Source organism: Zonotrichia leucophrys, chromosome 3, assembly GCF_028769735.1.
Source record: "Zonotrichia leucophrys gambelii isolate GWCS_2022_RI chromosome 3, RI_Zleu_2.0, whole genome shotgun sequence".
NCBI lineage: Eukaryota > Metazoa > Chordata > Aves > Passeriformes > Passerellidae > Zonotrichia > Zonotrichia leucophrys.
The window spans coordinates 59,251,658-59,276,374 of NC_088172.1; the positions used below are offsets into that span (position 1 = coordinate 59,251,658).

General features: G+C 41.2%; 1 protein-coding gene across 5 annotated transcripts in view; it reads left to right on the plus strand.

Annotated features, from left to right (window-relative positions):
* SASH1 (SAM and SH3 domain containing 1) overlaps positions 1 to 24,717 on the plus strand; it is a 530,777-nt gene that overhangs the window by 478,974 nt on the left and 27,086 nt on the right. For 4 of the 5 annotated variants that reach the window (XM_064708416.1, XM_064708420.1, XM_064708419.1 and 1 more), the window contains exons 5-8: positions 6,460 to 6,500; positions 7,797 to 7,883; positions 9,174 to 9,286; positions 10,856 to 10,957. In XM_064708416.1, coding sequence (XP_064564486.1) covers positions 6,460 to 6,500; positions 7,797 to 7,883; positions 9,174 to 9,286; positions 10,856 to 10,957 — 343 coding nt within the window. The remainder of the gene's footprint in view (positions 1 to 6,459; positions 6,501 to 7,796; positions 7,884 to 9,173; positions 9,287 to 10,855; positions 10,958 to 24,717) is intronic. The other variant, XM_064708417.1, reaches the window with a different exon arrangement.

Sequence of the window (24,717 nt, forward strand, 5' to 3'; positions counted from 1 at the left end):
TGGCAGCTGCACCTCAGCTCCTCCTTCAGCTGCTCCTGAGGGCGATGGCTGTCACCCGGTGTGTGTGCAGGATGTGCTGGGCCACTCATGCCTGCCACTCATGCAGCTTGGCCAGATCTCTGGTGCCTTGTTGGGAATGTCTCGGCAGGGGCTGCAGGCTCCTCGGGCATTATGGCTTTCTCTGGGGTTCTTAGCAGGCAAACAGTGAGGCCACAGCACAAGTGGCTCCTATCTGCACTGAATCTGTTGTCATTGCAGGAGACACGATTGACTGAATTGGTTTTTAAGAATTTTTTTGCAATGAGTATGCTGTGGTACAGCCATTCCAGCGTCCCATGGCATAAACTGGAATGCTGTATCAACCTAAGGCTGGGATAGAGCCTGCATTTCAGTGTTCCTATTTTCCACAATGGTTTTCAGTGAAAGCTGCAGAAAGATTCATCCAAGCCTCAGTTCTGCCCCCTTTGGTGGTACATTCATCTACTGGCCTTTGCCAGTAGCTTTTAACACTTGATTCCCTAGTCTTCTTTCCCTGCAGCATCCAAACTGCAGGTCAAGAATGGAATGGAGGAGGTTATTAAATCATCCCTCCAGGTCATGGATGGAGGGGGTTTAAATTCTATCAATGTACAATTTGGCAGCTTCTCAGAGTGCCCAGATTAACTCTGGCAGGTATTTGTAAGCTCATCTCCAAAGAAAGAGGAGTGCAGGTCTGAAGGAGGATGTAAGGCTGAGAGAAGGCAGAAACTGAGACTAACAAAGCACAAAACAAACAAATCCTCCAAAACTGAGGTAGATAAAGGCTGCACTTAATTGCTAAGAGAATAAATTATTTCTTTTGCATAGTTTTAAAATGGAAAAGAATATTGGAAGAAAAAGAAGAGGGTTTTTTACTTGAGATGTTTTAACTTAAGATATATTTTTTTTGTACCCTGTCCTTGCAGGAATTGAAAAAAATCACTGAATGTGTATGGCCCTGTTTTCACTTGTTTGAGGCCTGATTTAGTCAAAGGCAAATTATTCATGCTGCCTTTAAACAGCCTCCTCAAGAGAAGTAGGGCAGGAAACTCCCACAATAACCCACACAATGGGAGTGAGAGGCCAGCCAAAACGCTGCCTGGGACACGTGAGGAGGCAAACCAGTGTGCCTTTGAGCAGCTGGAAGAAGATTTCAAGCCTGGTAATTTTGTACAAGGAAGTATGAAGGGCACATTTCACGAGAAAGTCTGACTTGTCACAGCGAGTTGAGATGGCACGGAGTGAGCAATACGCGGATAGGACGGGAAGCATTGCCTGCAGCGTTGGGCCCTACTCTTTGCTCTCAAAGAGTTTTTAGCTGGCAATTATCTGCCCCCTGGCTGGGAGCAAGTATTCTGTTATTAAATACATGGTGTACCCCCGTCAGCCTGCTGCCTGTCCACAGACCAAGCCCACGGGACCAGTGTGGTGGCTTCCATTCTACAGGGTACGCATACACACGCATGGCCCACAAGCAGCTCAGTGTTTGTTTCCACTGAGAAAGTTTTGACCTGCTTAAAGAGCCATTGCTATGGAAACCTAATGAGAAGATAATTGAATGAAACCTCTTTGCTTTCCATCCCTTTCTCACACTGGTGCCAGCAAGGTCAGAACCTTGCAGGCCTCCTTTCTCTTCAGGTTCATGCAGATTTGATAAAAATACCAAAGGCCCATTTTCTTCCCTGTGCCAGCTCCAGTTAGATAAATTACCTTGTATTCAGTCAGGAGCAGTTACAAGTCTGTCAGTTTTTCATACTAATTATGTAAGTGGGCCATTTCTAATGCACACGGATTACCAAATGGCTTTGCAGCAGAGCCAGCATGGGCTTTTGCACTGGTTTATTCACCGCTCTGAATATGCATAAATTTCATATACTAAAATTCCCATCTAAACCATTTTCCAAAGAGTACTATAAATAATCATTGGTAAGGAATGAGAGGGGCACTGTCAGTTTATTGAAGATGGTAACAGCAGTGGTTTCATCATCATACGCTGCTATGCACCTGTGGATTTTATGGCCCATAAATGAGACACGGACATTTGTTAAAGCACATCTGCATTTAAAATATAAATGCCCATCATTCTCACTTCCCATATTTGTTCTGTTTTGGGAATGATGAGATTTCAAAAATCAACAGGCACATTCATGAAAGCAGCGCATGGTGTCATTTGTTTCTGTTCCCAGTTCTGTGGAGTACCAGCATGTTCCTGGGGCACATATGACTGTGTCTCTTGTAATATCAACCACTCTCTATGAAAGATTAGCCCCAGTGTTTTTCTGTCTGAGATCAGAATCAGTAAAGTATTAACTGGAAAGCTGTAGCCTAGTTAAAACCAGTCTTAATAATCAGACAGACTTGGCTGGCTTGTCACCAGATGTGTGCATTTGGTCTTCCTTGCGCACCCAGTTTTGGAGACCACCTCCAGGTTTCAGAGGTACTGCTTTGTTGTAACAGTGTTATCCCCACTGCAGCAGTTTCATGGAAAGGTAGATTCAGAGACCATTTTAGATGTCAGGCTTTGACATTGCTCTTACAGAGCCCCCAGGCTGCAAAACAAGAACCAAAAGTGCCCTCCAGAGGCAATCCTTATGATGATGTCTTGTCTGGTCTGTTTAAAATGTCTGGTCTGGTCTCTTATCTTTCAAGCAGCCTTCTGTAAAAGCAGTTAAATAAGTTTTTAAAGTTGTTCACCCTTTCTCTGCCTACTGTTAGAAGTTTGTCCAAATAGTTAGGAAATGTTAACTTCTTTTTTCTAATTTTTTCCAGCATGTGTCTGTTTGTTCCTGTGCCTGATTTATTAACAGGCAGTAAGTTAATCTTCTTGCAGCTTTCCAATTTGACAGGCAAAACTTTGTAGCTTTCTTTTGTAAGATCAGCTGTCCAGTTCCCTAGCTATTCTAACAGCTTTCTCTATACCACATCTAGTTTGAATTTATCTTTCTTGAGCATGAATAATGATGGTTGTACAGCCATTCCCATATATATTTGTTCTTCATAGTCTTCCTACTGCCATTGGAATTTTCCATCCTTATGCCTTTTAGGAATAATATGTAGGTTTTTTTCTCAGTCATCCTCTTCTACCTGATATCCCTAGGTACTCTGTCATTTGCAGACCTCCAGCATTTGAAAGACTGACTTTTGTGTCTGTCTTGTGTACTTGAACTCTTTAATGTTGAATGTAAACTCATTTCTGTTAAGCCAGTCCTTCTAATCAACAAGTTCCTGGTCCAGGTTCTCTGCTCCAGCTGTTGCTACTAAATTTTGTGTCACTGATCACTTAGTGGCCTGATGTAGTTTGCTAAATTCTGCTCAAACCCATCAACTCTCTAAGGCAGTAATATTTGAGTACTCTAAAAAGTAGCTCCATTTCTGTTTTGGATTTTGTGAGGTTTTTTCTCATTTGTTTATTTCAGCACTTTGGCTTGAAGAGGCACAAAGTACTGGCCTAGAGATGGTTTTGGGTTTGTGAGATTATTGAATTAAAGCTTTGACCCCATCTCCTGCCCGCTTCCAGAGATTATGGGTTGATAAGAAAATACTCCTTCCCTCTGGCTGTAAATCTTGTTTTGTTCTTCATTGTGTGAACATATACCCATACATTTCTTCTGCTTTATGCAGTGACAGAGTGCATTTCATGTGAAAGTTTGCTAATGAAGTTGTACATCAGACCACAACAAAAATGAAGGCCTCCATGGTGGAGTAATGGCATTTGGCTCCCTTTCAGACACACAGTGCTGAAACTTCTGCCAAGTGTCACTGCATCATTAACTTTCAGTACAAGTTATCAGTCTATGAATGGAAGAACACAAATCACTTTCAGGGCACGTTCACAGAAGCACTGCAGATTTAACAGAGTAAGGGAGTGTAATTTGCAAATCAAACATACAGCGACACCAAGGTAGTCTGGAGTTTTTCACCAGACATCTAGCAAGTAAAATGCTTGATTGACTTCACTGAGGATTTTTAAGCATCGGAATTGTCAGGTGGAGCTGAAGCGCAAATGCCTTATCAGACACTATGTGGTAAGTTTTGTTGGCATTTCCATCTCTTCAGAGCAGCTGCTAGCATTTTCAAGGTCAGCCCAGGCATGGAAGATTTCCTCTTGAAGGAATGCATGAAATGATAATTGGAATTTGCATCCTCTGATGAAACTCAGCATAGTTTTTAAATCAGTTATAAATGAGAAGTGGTCTGCTTGCTGTGGATCCTGCTTTCCTCCTCGCCCGCTCTGGTTCGGGCGTGTCAGATGTTTGCTCCTACTGCCCTTCCCCTTCTTTGGAGGCCAGTTGATGATGAGTTGGTGGCCTCAGGCTAACTCTTGCTGAACAGATGTCCACATCACAAATGTTGCCGCTACACCTGCTGCTTACTTGCATCGTTCTTGGCAACTGTGCAAGAGAAGAAAAGGATAAAAATGGATTTGGAGGCCACAGAGCACAAGAGACTGCCTTTCCACTTTAAGGGTGATTTCACTAGTGAGGCAGAGTTCTGATCATTACCAGATTTCATATTCTGAGGATACTAATACAATACTGGTACAATTCATGGATACTAAATTAATTTAAAATAAATAGAATAACTGCTTGATGGGTGGAGTCCATGCTCATCTGCAAAAAATGTAGTGAATTAATTCTGTCAGTTCCAACAGAGCTTGGCTTTCATAAAAATAAAAAACTCCAACTCCACGTAATTTTTTAATCTGATTTACCTTTATTTAGAAAAAAATACTTGCTGACAACTTTACTTTGAGGTGTCTGGATTAATTCCTGGTGCTGTTGAAAGGCTTTTGCTGGAAATTTTCGTCCCGAAAGTATAGGGTTTGTATTTTTCGCCTTTCACCAGGCTTCTTAAAAATTAAGCATCTGCTGGTATATTATTGACTTTTCCCCTTCAAGAGTAAACACCAGCAAGGAAGACACTAAATGTCTCCCTCCTCGTGGTGCACTAAAAATTTGAAGTTTGTTTGCCTTAATTAGTTTGCAGTTTGTGGTGGATTAAATTTCTGAGCAGTCTGAGTATTTCAGAGCTTCACTGTGCCAGACCCTCCTTGTCTAGATGAATTACTGAATCACCCTGAAACTTTGTACTGTCTCGTTTCCCCTTTAATGATACCTTTGCAAATTGATGTGTTTCCTGCTTATAAGATGTTGGCCAGTAATTGCGTGTTTCTTCTAAACACCGACCTGGCTTGAACTATAATTTCCCTTCAAGTGGTTTAGTGAATTGATCAGAAACTCTTTATTGCCCTCTGCCGGGGGTCTGAGAGAGCTCAGGGAGCCCGTGCAGACTGTGTGCATGGACAGCAACAAGAGCGTGTCGTGTGTGTGTTATTATATGGCCTCATTCAGGGAATGATTTGGCTTGAGGTCTGCTTGGTACGCTGTGGTGTGTGTGTTTCCATCGTGCCTGGCTGCAGCACAGCCACCACACAATGGGACATTGGTGTGTCACGGGGCCGAGCCCGCAGCAAAGACACCGCAGTGATGCTTTGCACATGGAGCCTCCAGCAAAGCCCTTGATGCTTGCAGAAGTCGTTCACTGCTTTGCTGCAGCGTGGTTAAATGGCAATTCCCACAGGAAGGCTTCAAAGAATAATGCAAGGTTTGGTAATTTCTGTTAGCTCCATTTATGCAGACAGAATAAAAAGGCAGCGAAGTGGGGTGATGTTGTCTCATCAGAGATCCCGCAATGAACTGTTGGCACTGAGTCGGAATCCATTGTGGAAAACTGGTTCAGTGAACATAAAGACCAAGAACAAAAGATATATTTGCTATTTTAGTGAGTTGTTTGTAAAGCCCATGTGCTGGCCTTGGCTAAGTCTCTCCAGCTAGCTTTTGAGGAAGGGAGCGTACACTGGTGAGAAAGCACACACAGAAGGGATTTGGGAGAAGGTGTAGTCTCCAGTCAGTTATGGTTGCACTTCATAGGGTCGGGACAAGCTTTCTCCACCTTGTCTTTAAATCTCTACTGCTGTCTTCCACATGGTGGCTTCTGGAGGTGTAATGAGCACATACTTACACAGATTGTCGGATAAAAACCAAATAGGCTGAAAATTGATGTACAGCTAAACAAGTGCAGCATCCCAGTTCTACAGTTTCTAAGGCAGCAAAATTACTGTTTTACAAATGCAAGTGGGGAAACTATGTGAATAATTGTTTTTCTGAGGAATCCTTGGACTCCTTTGCCTTAACTGTTGGTTTCTGTCAGTATATATTTTTCTATGCTGGTCACAAAAGGCTCATTTCAGAAGGAAACTCAGTTACTGTGGTCAGACCAGTAGGTTCAGTTTTCATTTCCAACTTGCTGCGTTGGGGAGAAAAGGGAAGAGAAAGCAGCTCATGATATATTGTTTGGAAACTATAATTTACTGTAACCAGACAACTCCCCTGAAATGTGAAAAGCCTGCATCAATAAGCCCATTTCTCTTTTGTGTCCTAGGCTCTCCATTCATAAATCAAGTTCAGAAGAAGGCTCTGTAGGTCAGTATATTTCATTTTATTTGATACTCCTATGGAATTCTTAAACAGCTTTTGAGTTTTGCTTGTGCTGGGATGTGAAGAGCTGGCAGAAGTCAGCAACATTTGTGCGTGTGGAGGGCTAGTCTCAGCAGCTTTCAGTTTGATGGTGAGTGTCTGAGCGATCACTGAAACTGCCCAGCCAGCATTATCATGTGATAAATATGCATCTTTTGACTTGTTATATTGAACTGAAAATGTTTGCATGTTAGATCACATCTAGCCTGTCCTTTTGTATTCCAAAAATTACCACCACCAGTAAATAATGGAGGTTCTTTGTTATTTTTGTTTGTATCATGCCAGAGTTTCTTTCTTTGTTGCTGAAATTGCTTATTGGAAAAGAAAAATAAATTTAGGAGGTTTTTCTTTTTTGTTTCCTTTTAATGCTATTCTAGGGACATGTCCACACAGTCTAAACTTAAGCAGTATTTCAGAGAGTCAGGAAGCTCAGCTCTAGGTCATCCAGGGTGAGATCTTAAATACTAATAGCTCTTTGTCAGTAGCATTTCTGCCAGATCAGGCACAGTATGTTCATTTGTAGGTGGCATAAACTTTATAGCATGTGCCCTGGTTAATTCAACAGAATACAGATATATATGCCCTACTTTGAGCTAGGTCCCATTTGTCTTTCTAGAGCAAATTATTTAGTTTGAGGTCATCAATCCATATGGAAATCCAGTGCTTGTGGACATAGAGACCCAGCCCTGTACAGTCCAAGCATACAGAGAGCAAGGGTCAGGTGTAGCTGATGATCTCATGCCAAGTAGCAGAACATGTGTGTGTGCATGTATATATATGTTAATTATTTCATTTCTTGATAGATATGCACAGATACACTAGAAAATCACTTACTTGGGTTGTGGCTTAGGCTGCATAATTGTGATTCAATCAAAGAGAACAAACCAACAAAATACTTCAAAACACCTCCGGACTTGACATTAACAACTCAAAAGACATCAAAATTGATATAAAATATTTTATATTTATAATTCAAAATATGTAAGTTACTGGATTATCTCCATCCTCTATAGCATTGGCAATTATAAAAGAATGTGCATTGCCCTGAAATAGCTACATCAACTTAGTTCTAGTATGGAATAAATCAAGAAAACCAGAAAAAATGGAGGGTTTTTTATTCTTGTTTCTGATTTAAAAATGGAATGTAATGTTTGAAAGTGTCTCTAGAATTTACTAACTAATGTTTCTTTCTAAAATTGTTTTTCCCTTTCCCCTCATCCTCCCACTCCACTTTCCTTTTAGGGAAAGCAGACTGGAAAAAGAAAAATAAGTTTTTTTGGCAGAATTTCCGAAAGAACCAGAAAGGACTAATGAGGCAGACTTCTAAAGGTAAAGTTTTTTCAGTAGTGCACATGCTATCCATATAAAACATAAGGAGCCAGCATCACAAAGGGATAAAATGCATTTGTGATAGTGTGGCAGCTGGGGTCTCTGGTTCTGGAAGTGTCACAGGTTTGGTTCATTGTGACAGTGCTCAGAATGACAAGTCAAATCCTTGAGACTGCAGACATGAAGCTGGGCTGCCTTTGGTCCTTACTGCCAGTGATGGCACACGTGTGAAGTGGTGCAGTTAATATATAAGTGATAGATGTATCTAAAGAAGATGCCTCTTTTTTCCCCCCTAGTCCTGACTTGGTAAGAGGAATACTGTTCTGCTTAAATTAGAAGGATATTTCTCCTTTCTTTGGCATTTCGTTACTTTGACCTGCTTGCTTTAGGCTTGAATCCAGCCTGTCATAGTAGAAGACACCACGAGAAGGAGCAGTGAAAGTGTCTCTGGTGACCAGTGCAAATGTAGGCTTGATTCCACTTAAACTGTCAGGTGTCTTTCTCTAGTTCTCCTGCAAAAGATGCAGCTGAGGATTGCATTGAGTGTTTCTCTTTCCACAGAAAATTTCTGTTTCCCCATGTGTATCAGTTAGCTTCTTATGTTGCAAACAGATGCTTCCCCATGTCTCTCTGTTCAGGTAGATTGTGAAAGATGATAAAAGCCCATTTAGTAGGTCCAGAAGGGACACACTTGCAGTTAAGTGTGGGTCCTTGCCAGTTCTCAAGGCAAGTTCAAACTGTCTGTGCTGGCATGCCAAGCACATAGCAGGAGAGGCAGCTGAGGGTGACGTACATCTGACACCATGTGCCAGATTAGTGGGTGATTAGCTAGTCTGGATAGATCACAATCAGTGGCCAGTCCACAGCAGAGAGCTGCAAGGGCCCAGCTCAACATTCCTGGACAGGCAAGTTCTGGCAGCTGATTCCAGTAATCCTCAGGGCTGAGTGCTTGACTTTTCCAGCATTAGCACCTCCTCCTTTAATTCTTGTCTTTCAGGGTCAATAGCCACGTGATGATGGTCAGTTTTTATTTCTCCTTTTTGTCCTTGCTTTCAGTATCAAAGTAGACTTTGTTTTTTAGTTCTAAATTACTTCCTTTTATTGCTCAGTTACTTCAGAATCAGTCAGTCCATTGAAAATATACCATCAGCCTGCTCTAGGGGAGGGTGTGTTTCTGGCCTGCCAGATCCAAGTGGCAACAAGATTTTAGAGCACTGGGTAAAATCCAGTTTCAATGTACCCTGCCCTGTGCATGAATTCTTACAATATTTGTGCTTTTTTTTTGTGCAGGAGAAGATGTCGGTTATGTGGCCAGCGAGATCACAATGAGTGATGAGGAACGGATCCAGCTGATGATGATGGTGAAAGAGAAGATGATCACCATTGAGGAAGCACTTGCTAGGGTATGATATGTGCATGCTTCATTCTCCTTGACAAACATGTTTTAGAGCGTAGGATGTATCAATCTGGAGTTTTATTTCATTCACAAAACATAGGAGAAGGTGGAGAAGGCCTGCCTGTTTGCCCCATTACAATAGGTAGCATAAATTAGGTAGGAATTCCTTTGTTTATTGAGAAAAGTGAGATTTAGCTCAACCAGAAATTGATAGCCAGTACGTGGCAAATTGAGTCCTAAAAGCATTGCTTCTCTCCATTAAAAGTACTAATCAGAGAAAAGATTAAGTGTAGACTTTTTCATTGCAGCTGTCTAAATTGAGGGAGAAGAATATCTCTGACTTGTACTAGCTCTTACTTATTATGTTCATAGGTTTAAGTACCCACAGAAATGCTTCAGGTTTTGCTGAGCTTGCCTTACTCAATAGAGAACATATATATTTCTTACTATTTTCCTTTAAGCTAAAATTTTTATGCCTATTTCTTAGCCAAAAAGGAGATTTTTTTTTGCTTATATAACATTTAAGAAAACATCTTCACCCATTTTTGACATATGTCATTATGTCAGATGTAAAACACAGATATTTTTTTATAAGTGGGATGGCTGTCACAAGTGTTTCTTTACAAACTCTAAATGTTGATAAACCACAAGAAAAAGAACTATAAAGTATTACTGCATTTGTGCAGCAATAGGGCCAAGGCTTTAATTGCTCAGGAACCAAAAGAGGATTTAAGTTTCAACACAACCTTTGTGTAAAATACTGTGATGGAACACAGGATGTTCTGTATGGGCTCAATTAGAGAAAACATCATTTAGATTGGTTGGCAGTCAGATAAATATCTTTACTGACATACTACATTGTGAAATAGATTATTGTAGAATATAAATTTATGTTATTGTCTGAATAAAATATTGTTTAGTTGGAAATCATATACTGAAAAATGCAAGACTTTAAAATTACTGTGTTGGAATATTGGGAATAGTTCTTCTCTGCTGTTAAAGTTTTTCAGGCGTGAAAGAGTTGTACCTAATCTGATAGTTCATCTATGGATTGGTAGAGTTTCCCTCTAGTGGTCTGAGCTACTAGCAACAGCCTTGTTTTTTTAAAATATCAATTCTTATCCTTACAACACTTTGACTCCTGTAGTAATGGTTTTGTCTGAAGCCTTTTATTGGACAATGGGAGAGGTTATTTTTTTTATTACAAAGAATGGTTCCTAGTCTTTAATGCAGATCATTTTCTTTATGAAGGAAATTGGCAGGTCATTGTGATTTAGTCTGTCCACTGAGATGGAGACATATAATTCATGTTTTACCAACAATAGGTCATCAAATTTCAGTATTTACAGGTCATTTCCTTCTAAGAAAAAAAAACCCAGCCACTCATTTTTCTTATTTCTGATTGTTGGACAATTTATTTTGAATAAGTGAGATGTGCAGTGGAAAAATTCAGATTTTCCCAGATCCACAATGATACAGGGGGAAAGAATTAAATTAAATTAACTCTTGCTATTTTAATGAAGATTGATCTCTTCTTGTCACTGGAAAATGTTCTTTCTGTCTTTTCAAATTTCAGCTGAAAGAGTATGAAGCCCAGCACAGGCAATCGAGTGCTGTAGATGCTACAGAATGGCCTGATGGCTCTTACTCGACACTTGATGGGTCTTCCAATTGTAATGTAAGTACCTGTCATTGTGATATACCTCCCTAGGGTCATTTAATATTTAAATTCTTTCATTGCAGTACTGAAATATCCTGATTTACCTGGCAATTTCCTTAATAGCAAATGTATCACTGACCTTGTGATACATAGCAAATGTGTCACTGGCTGCTCTGTTCTGTGTGCAAAGAATATTTAACTTGCATTTGAAATCTTCAAAATCTATTGTCCTAGACTTCAACACTCTTATTATACAATATCTCTTTTTTCTTTTTAAATCTCACCCTTTTGTCACTGAGCTTTTGAAACACAAGTTGTCCCAGGCAAAAATCCCCCTCGTTTCAAAACCTACAGAAAATAGCTTTTAGGTCATTTAGAGGGAAGTTGTTGATTCATCAGTAGAATTTCTCAGGCTTTTCTAGCCCTTGTTGATACATTCTAGATGAGGAACTGGCTAAATCCTAGCTGCCTGCTGCCTTCAAACACTTCTGTCTCTGCATTTGCAAACTCACAGCCCAGAGTTTGTGGCTTTTGTCAGATCCATAAACAGTAAGGCAGCTTTCCTCCCTTTTTTCTTTTTTTCCTTCTGAGCTGTTTAACTTCTGTTGTTTTTATGGGCACCAGCCAGTCTTTGTGTTATGCCATACTGAATTAATTATTTTTTCCTTCCGGATATCTTCATTTTCACTGAGTAGTTTATTCCACTTCAGTTCTCTAATTGGAAGTTCACAGATAAATCTTAGAGAAGAACACATTGGACTGTCAAATTCAAGCTCTTTGTAACCCATATAATTGAATCATAGGCTTTTGAGATGATTGGTTGATTTATTTATTTTATTGTCAATGGAATTTCCTGCTAACTGCAGCAGCCAGTTAGCTCCTCCTTCCTAAATGAAAAAAGGAATGCAATGTCATTTTATGAGATGTTTAACATATTTGGTGGCAGAGAAAAATTTTGTTGTTTGTGTTCAAAAAAATATGCCCATCTTTAGTTACATTGGAGCAGAGGGGAACTGATGTTGCCTTATACTCTGTTCTGAGATATAAAAAATGTGCAAAGAATAGAGAAGGAAGGATGACCTTCCTGAACTGATCGTTTAGCCAACTGAAAGATGTCTGATCTCTCCTCACTAGTATTTATAGCTTGAACCTTCCCTTCTTTTAAGGCTTTTGTCCAGGGTACCTATAGCATAAGCCCCTCAAAACTCTCATTTACCATGGTCAAATCTCAGAAGGATAATGAATTTCTCTTAAATCTTTTGATAGTGGTTTGCGCTTGTGTTGAATTACTGAAAGCTGTGTATATCTCTTGAGGACTGAACATGATTCAGTATTTCTGCCCTAATGGAATGAATTGGCGCCTTTTCTCTAAAGTTATTTTCCTAAGCCATCTTTGCACTTTGAGCCAACAGCTTGGTTGCCTCTCTCTGATGTTCTGGTAGGATTTGAACCAAATTTCTGCTAACTTCAGTAATTATCTACAGGGATTTCTATTCAATCACTGTAGATAATTCTCAAGACTTTTGCCCTCGCTCCTGATTTTTGTCCTTGTTGACTTTAACAGAAGCTGTGAAACCGCTTGTCTTCAAGGAAACAGGATCATCTGCAGAAATGAAAGTACATGTTAGAACAACACTCAGACTGACTTTTTTTTTTTTTCATGGACAGGAATGAAACTGAGGCTAACTGGTGTGAAAGACTTTGGGCTGTAATTGACAAAAGGGAAAAACAAACAAAGAAAAGTATCAGATATGTCTAGAGATAGGATATGTGTTCACTCGTACTTTTTTGCCAAAGGACCTCTCTACTAATCTGAAATGAGCAGCTTTTGAGACATGCAAAGATGATTCTGTTTTCAAACCCTGTCTTTCCCAAATTTTTTTGGGAAAGACTTTTGGTTTGAGTTTCAGTGCCATTTGTGTGATTTGTATTCTGCATATTTGGAACCTCAACTTAAAATTTCCCCACTCATTTTATATAGGCCATGAAGCACAGATGGTCTTCCATATATTAAAAATACACTTCTAGGTAGCCCACTGCTGTATACTTACACTAAGAAAGAAATTGAAAATACAACTCCCTGAGCTAAACATTTCTTGTTTGAATTTGAAGTCCTTGGGCAATGATTCTTCTGATTCGGTTTGCTTTTTAAACTTATTTATTTATTTTTCAGTCTCACAGCCAAGTTGTTACTAGGCAGTTTTTAATGAAACAATGTGATCATTTTGTAAACAAAACAAAAACAAGTTGGAATCTAAGCAATGAGAGAATCTAAAAATGAAGGCAGAATGTCTGGAGTGTTCTAAGGTTTTAAGTCATCCTTTCCTTTCAAGTCAGCTGTGCCCACGACCTACAAATAATATCTAAAGTGCATATATCATAAGTTATCATTTTCCTTTTTAGGAAACGACCACTTTTTAAAAAAAGCTTTTATAGCTATCATGTTTATGACTACCATAACTGGTGTTGATTTAAAGATTCTCGTTTTCAAGATTGATTTGAGGATTCTATTTTCCAGGTTCTCCTCTTTTAAATTACTCTACCAGGAAATGGAAACTTGTGTTTCATACCCTTAATAAAACTAAACCCTAAAGATGAACCATAAAGGAGTGAGGAGTAGAAAGGTCAGCATCCCAAGGCAGGCAGCCCAATGTCATTGCTGTGCTCTTAATTGTATGTCCTGTTTGTTTGTTCTTAAGAAACAAATAAACAAACAAAAGCCTTCCCAAGCCAGTAGGTGACCTGGTTCTTTGCCACTATGGAGTAATTAGTAGCTTTCAGTCTCACTACTGTGGTCCCCCTGTTTCACAACAAAATATGTGTGTTCTTTATTTGCTAATGTGAGTATGCAGTTGAAACTGTTTTTCTTTTCAGTCAGATGTATCAAAGCTATAAAAAGCCTCATGATTTTCTTACAAATTTATTTCTGAATATTTACGTTTCATCTCTGTTGCAATGAAGGCAGTTCACATTAACAGTAGACAAGCTTTCATTGCCTTGTGCCAAGCATTGGGATGTAAAGCAGGTGCAGATTACAAATGGATCTCTTTCTGGATTGTAGATAAGGCCCTATTTGTCCTCGGGAGTCAGAAAGTCCAGGGAAAGAGAGGACTTTAAATTGTATCACATTCTTTCTTTACACTGAGGTGCCTTTTATGCTTCCTAAAGATAGAAGATCATTTGATAACTTTTAGGAGCTGACATTCTCAGTTCATGTAAAATAGGGCTGCATCATCCTCAGAGCCCTTGCTGGTATGGCAGCAGCCCATGCATGAGGAGAAGTCAGTATATTCAGTGCAGCAGTCAGTTTCTTTCCTGTGCCGGGGGAAATGGAAGAGGAAGCACCAGGGAGCTTGACAGAAGTGTGTATCATATGCGCGCTGACACTGACACAAACCACTAATTAAGTTCGCTGACAGTTTCTTTAGATGCAAGTTGAATGAAGTTGTAATTATCTCTGAACCAAACTGGTTTGTTGGTCTCATCTTCTGTATTTTGGTTTCGATCAGCGGGTAATGCTCACCCATCCAGGGAAGTTCAAGGTAGTGTAGCTGGCCTTCATTGGAAAGGTGCCACAGTGAGCTGTGCCATGCTTGTCTGACATCACCCCACCTACCAGCTGTGCCTTAGCAGCCTCAGGAGAGAGGCCATAATATTTATGAGTGGAGAGAACAAAAGCAGCATTTCCCTCCAATAAAATAGCCCACACATGGGCAGTGGGGAGGCCTGCAGTGCTGTTTGACATCCCTGCCCTCCCAACACTTGTGTTCCCAGGATCATTACCTTACCAGCAGGAAACTGGCACCCCATTTGGTTTCTCTGAGGAGAGTGGCAGCAGTGGTGCAGACCTGCTGTGCACATCTGCAGCTGCCGTGAGACTGATGCTGGGTACAATTCCCGCCTGTGTTGCCTTTCTTTTCTGTCTTCTATAGATCCATTTTTTAACAGATGCCAGTCCATGGAGTCCACACAGCAATAGCTCTAGCTGAACTGAGACAGTAATTTGTTGCTCCTCTACTTTCTTTTTTTTTTTTTTTTTTTTTTTAGCAAGTGGTTAAATATGGATAAAAGTTGAAAGGCTGTGCAGAATTGAGTTTCTGTCTGCTGCAGGCATCAAAGGCAGAGTAACAGATGAGAATGGACTTTGAGCTGTATTCATTTCAGTCTCAGAGATGCTGAAGCTGTTGAATCAGGATTGTGTTACCCACGGTACAAACCTGACTGACAAAGAAGTCTGATATAATTATCTCTGACTCATGACAGTCATTACTGGGTTTGGTGAGTGTGAAGAATAGGAAGAAAAGAAATAATGAAAATGTAACTTCTGTAGCACCAATTACCTCAATAGTAAATCTAAGCATAATTACAGCAAATCCACATTACTCAGGGTTATACTGTATTTCGGTATGTGGATGCTTTCTAAATGCAGCTATTTTTTTAACTGATTTTTATTCATAGTACAGATGGATTCTTAAAAATTTTAACCATTGCTTAACATTACTATTGCTCATAATAGAGGACTGTTAGCATAAACAGAAAAAAAGTTATTCTTTTGGTATTTTCAGTTTAATTTGTTTTAAATCAGCTCAGAGTCTATGAATATTGGTAATCAGCATTGGGTATCATAGAGAGTAGGGTGTGATGAGGTTTGTTTTACTTTAATCAGTACTATTTAATTTGAAGCAATATGAATATTTTGAAGTGTTAGCCCTGGTTTTGCTGTTATCCCAGGACTCATCATTTTTGGTAAGGTTTCTTTTCCATTAAAAGGCTAAAGGGTAGAAGAAGATTTTTCTGTGTTTTAGCTCTTCTTGGAGAACTTGTTGCTGCCTCCAGGCCCTGCATGCTCTTTCAAGTAACAGAGGGGAGCTGCTGCTGAGTGTAGCTGTGAATGAATGCAGAGCTTTCATCTTTGCTCCAAAGAATCTAGTGACCCAATTTCTGTTAAGATTTCCTGAAAGGCACCGATGTGCCTCATTCTATTGGGGGGCGTATTTATTGTTACTACCCAAATTCCTGTAATACTGTTAGTGCTTAGTAACAGTTATGATGAAAAAGAACCTATAATAAGACATGCTTCAAAATGGTAATGGTGAGTTCCCACACTATGTGCCTGTCACAGGGACCTGTCCTGGGAGGTATTGGCTGCCCTCCTTTTCCACTGATCACAGGGACAGTGTCGAGCACCTCTGGGTGAAAGCTGGCAGCAGAAGAATTGCAGCATATTTTGTTATGATCTTTCCTCTCTATCTATGCATAAGAGCAGGAATTCTCATGGGTACAGTGATACAAAAACCTTCATGAGAGAAATGGAAATTGTCACTACAGTTCCCATGGCACAACCCAAAGTAAGGCCAATGCTGGGGAGTGATGATAGCAAAGCATGAGACCATTGATGTGTTTGTATTTGGTTTTGTAGAACACTCTTACGGAGTTTCTTACCTATTTTTTCTGAAATTTTCCAGAACACTTCAGAATTTGCAGGAGAAACAGCTGCAAATTATTCAGAATAAAACTGTGTCATGTCTTTAAGCATTATTTACCCTGCAGGAGCCACCCATGTTGTTATCAGATGCAGCTGGGCTAGGTTTGTGTCTCTAGCAGGGCTAGACATTGTCACCACAGGATTGTACTGAGCAGCTGGCAGGAATGTAGCCCAAGTAAACCTCCTGCTCGCTGCCAGCAAGAGTTTCTCCTGTAGTTAGTCTGTTGTAAAGTCTCTGAGAAAAATCTGCCTTCTGTCATGACTCAGAGCTTACAGTAACACCCAAGCAGTGGCTGCAGTTGGGCGTGTTCATAACCACTTCTGTTTGCATGCATTCAGACAAGCCCTGTTGGATTACTTTATTGCAAAATGTTTGGCCATGTGTTTGAAGAGGATGGGAGATGGGAAGGCAAATTAATTTAATATTTATTTTAACATACTAGCTCACTTTTTCATATATTTCTTGGCTTTTGGCAGCTGCCTGTTTTTTCTGCTTACTACCTAGAGGGTGAGGGGTGGTACCAGTTTTTCCCTGTCCTCCATGCATCAGCCAGCAGGAGATGCTATAATCCATAATGTGGTTTCCCTGCCCCCAGGCCTATTAAATTAGAACAAGGCTTTGCTCAGTTCAAAAATTAGGAATTTCACACCCCACGTGTTTCACTGCCCTGTTTGGCAGACACAGGCTGAATAAACTTTCCTTGTGGTACAACAGAAAATTTTAATTGCCCTCTCATTGGTTACCACTTGTGCCCCTTCCCCAGTGCTGGTGTTTCCTTCCTCCTGCTTTGGATGGTAACATTAACAGCCTGATTGTTTGAAGGTTTCTGATACAAATTCTGATACGAATTTTGCTGTGTTTCATGTATTGCTGTTTCACCCTTGGTTTTTCAAGACATCAAGAACTGAATTTCCAGCACCAGTGGAGTACTCCATTCATTAATAGTACAGCCTATGCCAAGTATAGGAATTCTCCCTGAATCTTCTTAGCCCTGCCAAAACATAAGATTCAGTTGAGAGAGTCTTGTTTAAGACTTTTGATTCCATGTGTAGAGGAGTCTGCAGGACAATTGGAAAAGAATGTTGGATTGTAACAGGTACAAAATAATGTAATACAGAGTTTCATTCTGCTACATATACCTATGACAAGTGGTACGTGAGTACAGTTGTAATTTCATTAAATTTAATTATGCTAATCAGTGAGAGAAGCACTTTGCCATGAGAAAATGTGTCTGGCTTGCAGATACAAATGTCAGCAATGTGCTTCTCAAAATTAAAATAAAACCTGGAAACAGTTAACAGCTAGGAATTTGCCTAAGCAGCTATTCTTGTATCAAGGCAGACCTCCTGGGAGAATTAAACTTTTATGCTCTGGTTACTTATGACAAATATTTCCCACTAATTTCAGCAAGCAGTGTCGTCACCAGCTAATGTGTAATATATCTCTCACCAAAGTAGCCGTTGGATGCTCCTTTGATTTTCTTATAAGTAATCACAGACCAAACCCAGACGTGGTTACCTAGGGGGTCTGACACTGCACATTCTAGACTTGCACAGCCCTTGCAATTCATGTTCTTGGAAAAAAATATATTGATGACCTCTGTTAATTTTCTTTAAAATTTTGGAGGCTGTTATTTGTAACTTCAGGATATGATACAGATTATCACATCTTAGTTTCATGCAGTTTTCTTAAACAGCCTCTGCAAGGATTAGAGGTCTGTGAAGCTTTCTTAATGAAACCTAAAGCCTTTAAAACTCAAGTTGCAAAGCCCCAAACTTAAATCAGTTTCACTCATGGCCATGAACTTTTAAGGGAATCTGGGATACATTTCAAGGAAGTTGCTGTCATGTTTCACTTGATGTGGGCTTGTATGTTATTGAAACTGGAGAACACTAGCTGGTTTTATCTGAAGCTTAGAATTTTCCACAGGGCTTTACATCAGAGTTTTGGGGCTGAAGTAATTCAAGGGTAAGAACCCAGCTACAGCACACTAGTCAATCTAGTTTACATGACCACTCGGGAGTAGAAAAGCTACATACAGTCACTGCTAAAAAAGTGATTTAAGAAATTGAAAAAGGCTATTTGACTAGGGGGGCTCATTAAAATTAGCCAGCCATCAAAGGAAATAGATGTTTAGTCCAGCTATGATTTCACAGCATGATTAATTTGCAGTAAATCCTGATAAACAGGCCACTTATAGTGTGGTCCTGATAAAGGAGAATCTTCCCTGGCTTAAAGAGAGTGCTGTTGTGGTGTGCCTATGCTACTGCTTTCCACCCCTGGATAGCAGTGTTCCCAATAAACAGCAGTCTTGGTCCTTGTTTTTATGTGCTCCGAGAAGAAATGTCCAAATTCTGGATTTTTGTGAGGTTTGGGATAAGGTGTGGTTGGTTAAAGGCATGCCAAGTTACTTGAGCATCTCAGAGTCTGTTCCTTAGGAAGGGAGATCAGAGCCCAGCCTAGGCAGAGAACTTTAAAGTCACACTACAATACTTCATAAAGCCACCACTTCTGGACCTGCATTTCTCTTTCCAGTTCTTATTTATGTTCTTTTCTAGCACTGAAACTGAGTGGAAAGATCAAAAAAAAAGTATCTAAGTTCACCAAGTTAAAAAACATTTAAGCAAGGTTTATTTTCCTTTCAAATTAGCCCTTTATAAAGGGAAATTCTCCAGGGATTTTTGTCAAAAGAATTAAAAAAGAGAAAATAAAAAAAGCCTGGTAAAGGGTTTAAGTTACATTTCCTATAGACACAGCCTCCACTCTAGTGGTGGTGTTTGAGGGTCACTCTTAGTCCTGGCTTTGCAGAGATTCTCTGTATTTTTTTCTTTCACTGAAATTCCATAGACAGTAATTAAGGAACTGGAGGCCAGCAAGAGGTCAGCAAGACTTCGTCAGTGAAAACAGGGATTGTTTGCCATGTACAACACTCCCTTTTTTCCTTGTGGTGAATAGAAGATTTGCTTAGAGCTGATGACTTATGCCTTTCTTGCAAGTTATGCAGCTAGCGAGTAACGGGGGGAATCAATCAGTGAGCAGAAAACAGCTAATTGAGTCCAGCATCACGCTTTCTTCTTCTTTACATATTCAGCACTGGAATCGGAGCCAGTTTGGTGTCTGATAATGTGACTCGAGAGAAGAGGCATTTTGTGTGCAGGATTCAGAGCAAATTCAATACTTAAGAAGAAGTGTCTGCTCCTAAATTTTAGGGTTACAAAGCTGACAGCGGTTGAGGACTCGGGGGAAAATACTCGAAACTGAGCTTTAGGCCTATAAATGCCGAAGCTGGTAAGTGACTGAGCATGCAGCATGATGTGGAGAGGATGTGCCTCCTGTTTCAGAGAGGGAGAAAGAGAAAAGGCTTTTGTGGTTATTCTTAGGCACAGCACAGCATGCATAGCTTTTCTCAGCTTTCCTTTTCCTTTCCTTGGGCTTTTAAGTTCTTTTCTGTTCTATTTTCCTGTCTCTGACTATCCAGGCATCCTTAAAGAAAAACTTTTTAAAGTTAGAATGGTTGGGATTTTTGGCAGATGGAAAGCCTGTTAGAAAGAAGAAAGGCCACGTGTAGCTACATCTCCTAAAGGGAACAGCAAAGTCTCTTTTAAAACCACATTTGCTATAGAGCTTCTACTTCTGAGGTGAGCTAGCCAGGGCTGGGGGATGTAATATGTCTATGAATCTAAATGTGGATTTTTGCCCCACTTTGCTGAACAAGAATTGTCTGATAGCGAAGAAGAACTGCAGCTTAAGTTTATGCAGGTATTAAAAGATTTTCTTTTTTCTTAGATGGAAGGTTTCCTAGAGATTTCAGTTTGGGGCTGAATTATTACTGGTCATAAAGTGAACTGTAAAATTTTAACATCTCTCTAAATGGATTTACATGGCTCATGTAAAAGTCATATATGTTTGGGTGTTTTCTGGAGCTGAAGCAAATTAATCAGTTTTGATAGCTTTAACTGGATGTTGTCCTAGTGTTTCTTACACATTTTTATTGGGACATGGCTACCAAGCTTTGCCTGTTTTTTAAGGGCTGCTGCTATAACCCTGAAGTGTTTCCAAACATAGTCCTGTCAAAAGTCAACTACTTACTTCTGGTTTACATTTTGCCATTTAATTCCAAGAACACTAATAAATGTTAGTTCTCTCTCTCTCTCACTCTCCCTTTCTCTCTGTGAAGCACTAATTCGAAGAGGGAGGTTAAGATTGTTATTTCTGTGGCGTGTGAAATGGGCTGGCTGCTAGAGAGCAGCAGAGCAAGGCATGTGTCCTGCCTCCCAAGCAAGCAGCAGCAAAGAGCCTGCGTGAGAAAAGCAGGAGAGAAAGTAAGAAGGGTGCCAGGAGCAGAACTGTAAGAGCTCCTAGAATGCCAGAGTATGTGTGCTAGTTTCCTGTTTGTTCCTGAACGTAAAGCTCTTCACTTTGATCTTACATATGAGGTGATGCACAGCGTGGCCTTTGGGGGTGCACAAGTTGGGAGTTTTCCAAGGTGAAGGGAGGCGAGAGGTGGCTGAGGGGATTTGAGAGCATCTTCATTGTTTGTGACCACATTTGTTTGCAGTGAAAGGCTGAGCAGTGGGTATAGGCCATGGCCTCTCTGTAGTTTTCCAGCCGTGTGGTACGTGGTGCCTGCAGTCCTCTGCATGCAGTTCTTGGTATTTCCAGATGCTGTTAATATATTCCCCGTTTCCCTGCAGTCTTTCGCTCGTTCGTGCAGCCAAGCTGTGCGAGCTGGCGGGTTTCCGCGCCGTGAGAGCATCGCAGATGCGGGATGCACTTGCTCCAAGGCGCGGGGAGGGTGGCTCCGCCCGGCCAGCCCCGCCAAGGGGCCCCGCGGGCTGCGCCGCGTCCCCGGCAGCCCGGCCGAGCCCTGCGCTCCCTTCAACCAGCGCAGCGCTGTGCCTCGGCTTTGGCCAATTCGCTATGGTTTAGGGCTGTGGAGCCAGCTGTCTGCAATCTGATGTAATGTTGCCCTGGAAACCAGAAATGAAACACTTAAGCATTCACCACAGAATTACTACATACAGCATTAGCCAAAGTAATTAAAAGTTGAGCCATATGGGCTTTCGGATGGAAAAATTTGGAGCGGAGGAGATGGAAGTTAAGTTGTTCCTATTTGCAGTGCTGCAAATCTGTTTGTTGTCCCCTTGAGGGCACAGGGAGAGGCGTACCTTGGCTGTGCATGGGGGGACAGGGAGCTGGAGGGGCTCTGGCTGTTTTATCGGCACATTAGGGACACCGAGACTTGGCCTGGTGGAAGAGCCTTGTGCCAGGGCCAGGAGGCGTTGGTGGACAGGGCTCAGCATGGATTCCTCCAGTGCCAGAGAGCCTGGCTGTGGCTGAGCATCTTGCAGACCCATCCCCTCCGTAACAGACCATGTCTACCCTGCTGCAGGGCCGCAGCATGCTGGAGTGCCTGTGAAGGGGAAGAGAGCAAGAGGGGGCTGGCAACTGGCTACATCCAAGCCCTCTGCCAAGGCCTTGCTGCTAGAGCTGCCCAGGAAGCCATTTGCCCAGCCTACCATGCTTTGGGGACACTGGGGTAATTTCCCATCTGAAGTCAGAGAAAGCTACCAAAAAAAGCAGTTCAGTCACCATGAAAGAGGGGAGGGTAGAGTGTGTTGGGGAAGTTCAGTGATTTCCAAATATCTCTGTTATGGCCTGAATGCTTTACATTTCTGTTCTCTCTTTAATATTAGCTGAAAAAGAAAGCATTGCTTGAGCTGGAAAATTAAGCTCTGTTTCCCATGTGCCAAAGTGGAAACTTTTGATAATTCCAAGGCCTTTCTTTAAAAGTTGATTCAAAAACAGGAAGTGAAGAAGTAACCCTTTTGAAAATGAATTCATTTTCAAGGAATTGGCATTATTTGACAATAAGGTTTCCCCAGCAGCACCACTGGTGCAGTTGCAATTTTTAGGCCTTTTTGCATAAACTTATTGTCGATCCTTTTTCACTATAGAAGATTTCTCTGTCACATGCTACCTGGTATGATAGGAAGTAGGATTCTGGAGGGAGACTGTCTTTTATCTATCCATAAAGCATGACCTGTTCTCACCTACCTGTGAAGCACAAGGGATAGAAAGGATCTGTTGCTGCTTGTGGAAGACGCCAGCTCTAAAGGGTCCTGAAGCACTGGGGAGAAGCAGCTGGCACCTAATTGTGATTGGACTTTATTTATTTTGAAGTATGGTGAGCACCCTCCATACCACCCACTCGGGTTTGATGTCAGTACCTTGCGCTGAGGCTGTTTTGACACTTGCTCTTGCTGTGGTACTTGTGAATGCAAGTGTCAGATGTTTTAAAAGCTCTTTCTTTGTTGTTGCTGTTGTTGAACCTTCATAACCCTGAGGGGGCACAGTTCCTTATCAGATAGATATCAGTGGTGCAAAGCAGGACTAGCTGTTTATTCTTCAATGAAATCCTGGGTGGGAGGATCAGGTGTGAGCTGTTCTCAAAGTCTTACAGAGCTCACAGTTTCAAAAGCAGTAATCTTGCAAACTGAGGGTGTACAAAAAGTAATGATGGAAAGCAATCCCCTAGAATAATTGCATTTAATATAAACATGTATTGAGTGTAGAATGTGCATGATGGTTTCTTGCCAGGATGCACTTAATGGCCCAAGAAGTTGTGACTGAACTTCTTGATTACAGTCAATAATCCATTCATCATCTTCTCTAAATGTGTCTGTCTTGTTTGACATATCACTAAGTTGTCCTAGGCATAATCTCGGAATTAATGCTCATGGAGTTGCTTAATTTACTTCATGTAAACAACCCGGGTACTCTTTACAGTCCTCTTTTTCCCGAAGGAAGTTTATTAATTACCTAGCCAGTCTGTAACCACAGTAAACACATTTGTGCAATTCTTGGATGATGTATTGACAATTCCTACTGCCATATGTGGTCAGTTTGGTATTCTTCCTTATTTTGGAGTAATGCAAAGTTCGTGGGAAGCTGGTAATGGACAGTGCCCTTGCAGAAATTTGTTGAAGTTTGCTCTGGTGTGGTTCTGGGGCCCTTGTGAGGTGCATGCCTGGGAGGTAGGCTTTCAGAACTGCCCTGGCTCTGTCAGGCACTGCGTGTGCCTTTGGAAGCATTCCAGTGCAGCTGCTAATTGGTGTCCTGCCCCACGGCATCTGCGTTCAGTACCTCATCCTGGTATTTAAGTGCACTACAAAAGTAGAAAGCATTTTTATATTTGACCTCTCTTATTCATCCTCCAGATAAGCAGACAGAAATTTTGCTGGGAAGAGAAGGGAATGGCTTTTTTTTTGTTTGTTTGTTTTTACTTGGCTTGCATCTCTTGGGGATCTGTATTTTTAAAAGTTTAATTAAGGAGAAAGAGAAAAAAGGATGAGCACACTGTGGAAACCCAGATAGCTGCACTGACAGGAAGTTGCATGAGGGTTTTTAGAGCTGGCCATTAGGAATGCTGTGAATTGGCTGGGACTGTGAGTGCAAACAAAGTAAGGTATACGATCCATACCGCACTCCAGCTGGAGCCTGTGCTGTGCGCAGGAATGTGCAGCGGCACAGGATGCCAGGGCTGTCCTGGCCAAGCCCGAGAGCCCTGCTGGCCTCCTCTCCTCTCCCTTCCCTGCCCTTCCCCCCGCCGCCTTCCACATTCTGAACTGATTAAAACAGAGGAAGTAGCACGTTGAACATTGGATCTGGCTCGAAAATCGAAGTTGTCTTCTCGTTCACAAGGAATGGATTGTTTCAGCTTGTTGTGTCACTGCTGCTGGAGAGAAGGGAATTTTTTTTTGTCTCTGTAATGTTTGATACTTGAGGGAAAACAGCTGGAACTGAACATACTGGATCAGATGCAAAACGAAACGGGATGCTGGGGAATATGGACTGAACTGTATATCTGAAAAGGTCAGAGTTTTCCCTTGGTCAGTGCTGGAGGAATGCTCTGTCCATCTTAACTCGAGCCTCAAGAGCCTTAAGGAGGAGTGTAAGGAACAGGGAGGAGAAAGGGAAGATTCTGTAGCTGTGGCAGTCAGTGAGTGAGGCAGATGAGGTCTCCTCCTTCCTTTCCTTCCCATCCCTTTCTTGTGCTGCTGTTTTTGATTTTCTGGGAAGACTGGGGGGGAAAAAAAGAGAAGTCGTCAGTGACAGCTTCAGTTTGGAAAAGCTGTTTATAACCAGGTTTAAATAGTGAGTTCTGAGATGCCAGACAGACCAGGGACTGACTAAACCACGGGAGCATAACTGGTATGGTAAGAAGAACCCTGGAAAAAAGCCCTGCCTGAAACATACTGGAAGAGGACGTGGAAGTAGTTATTACACAAT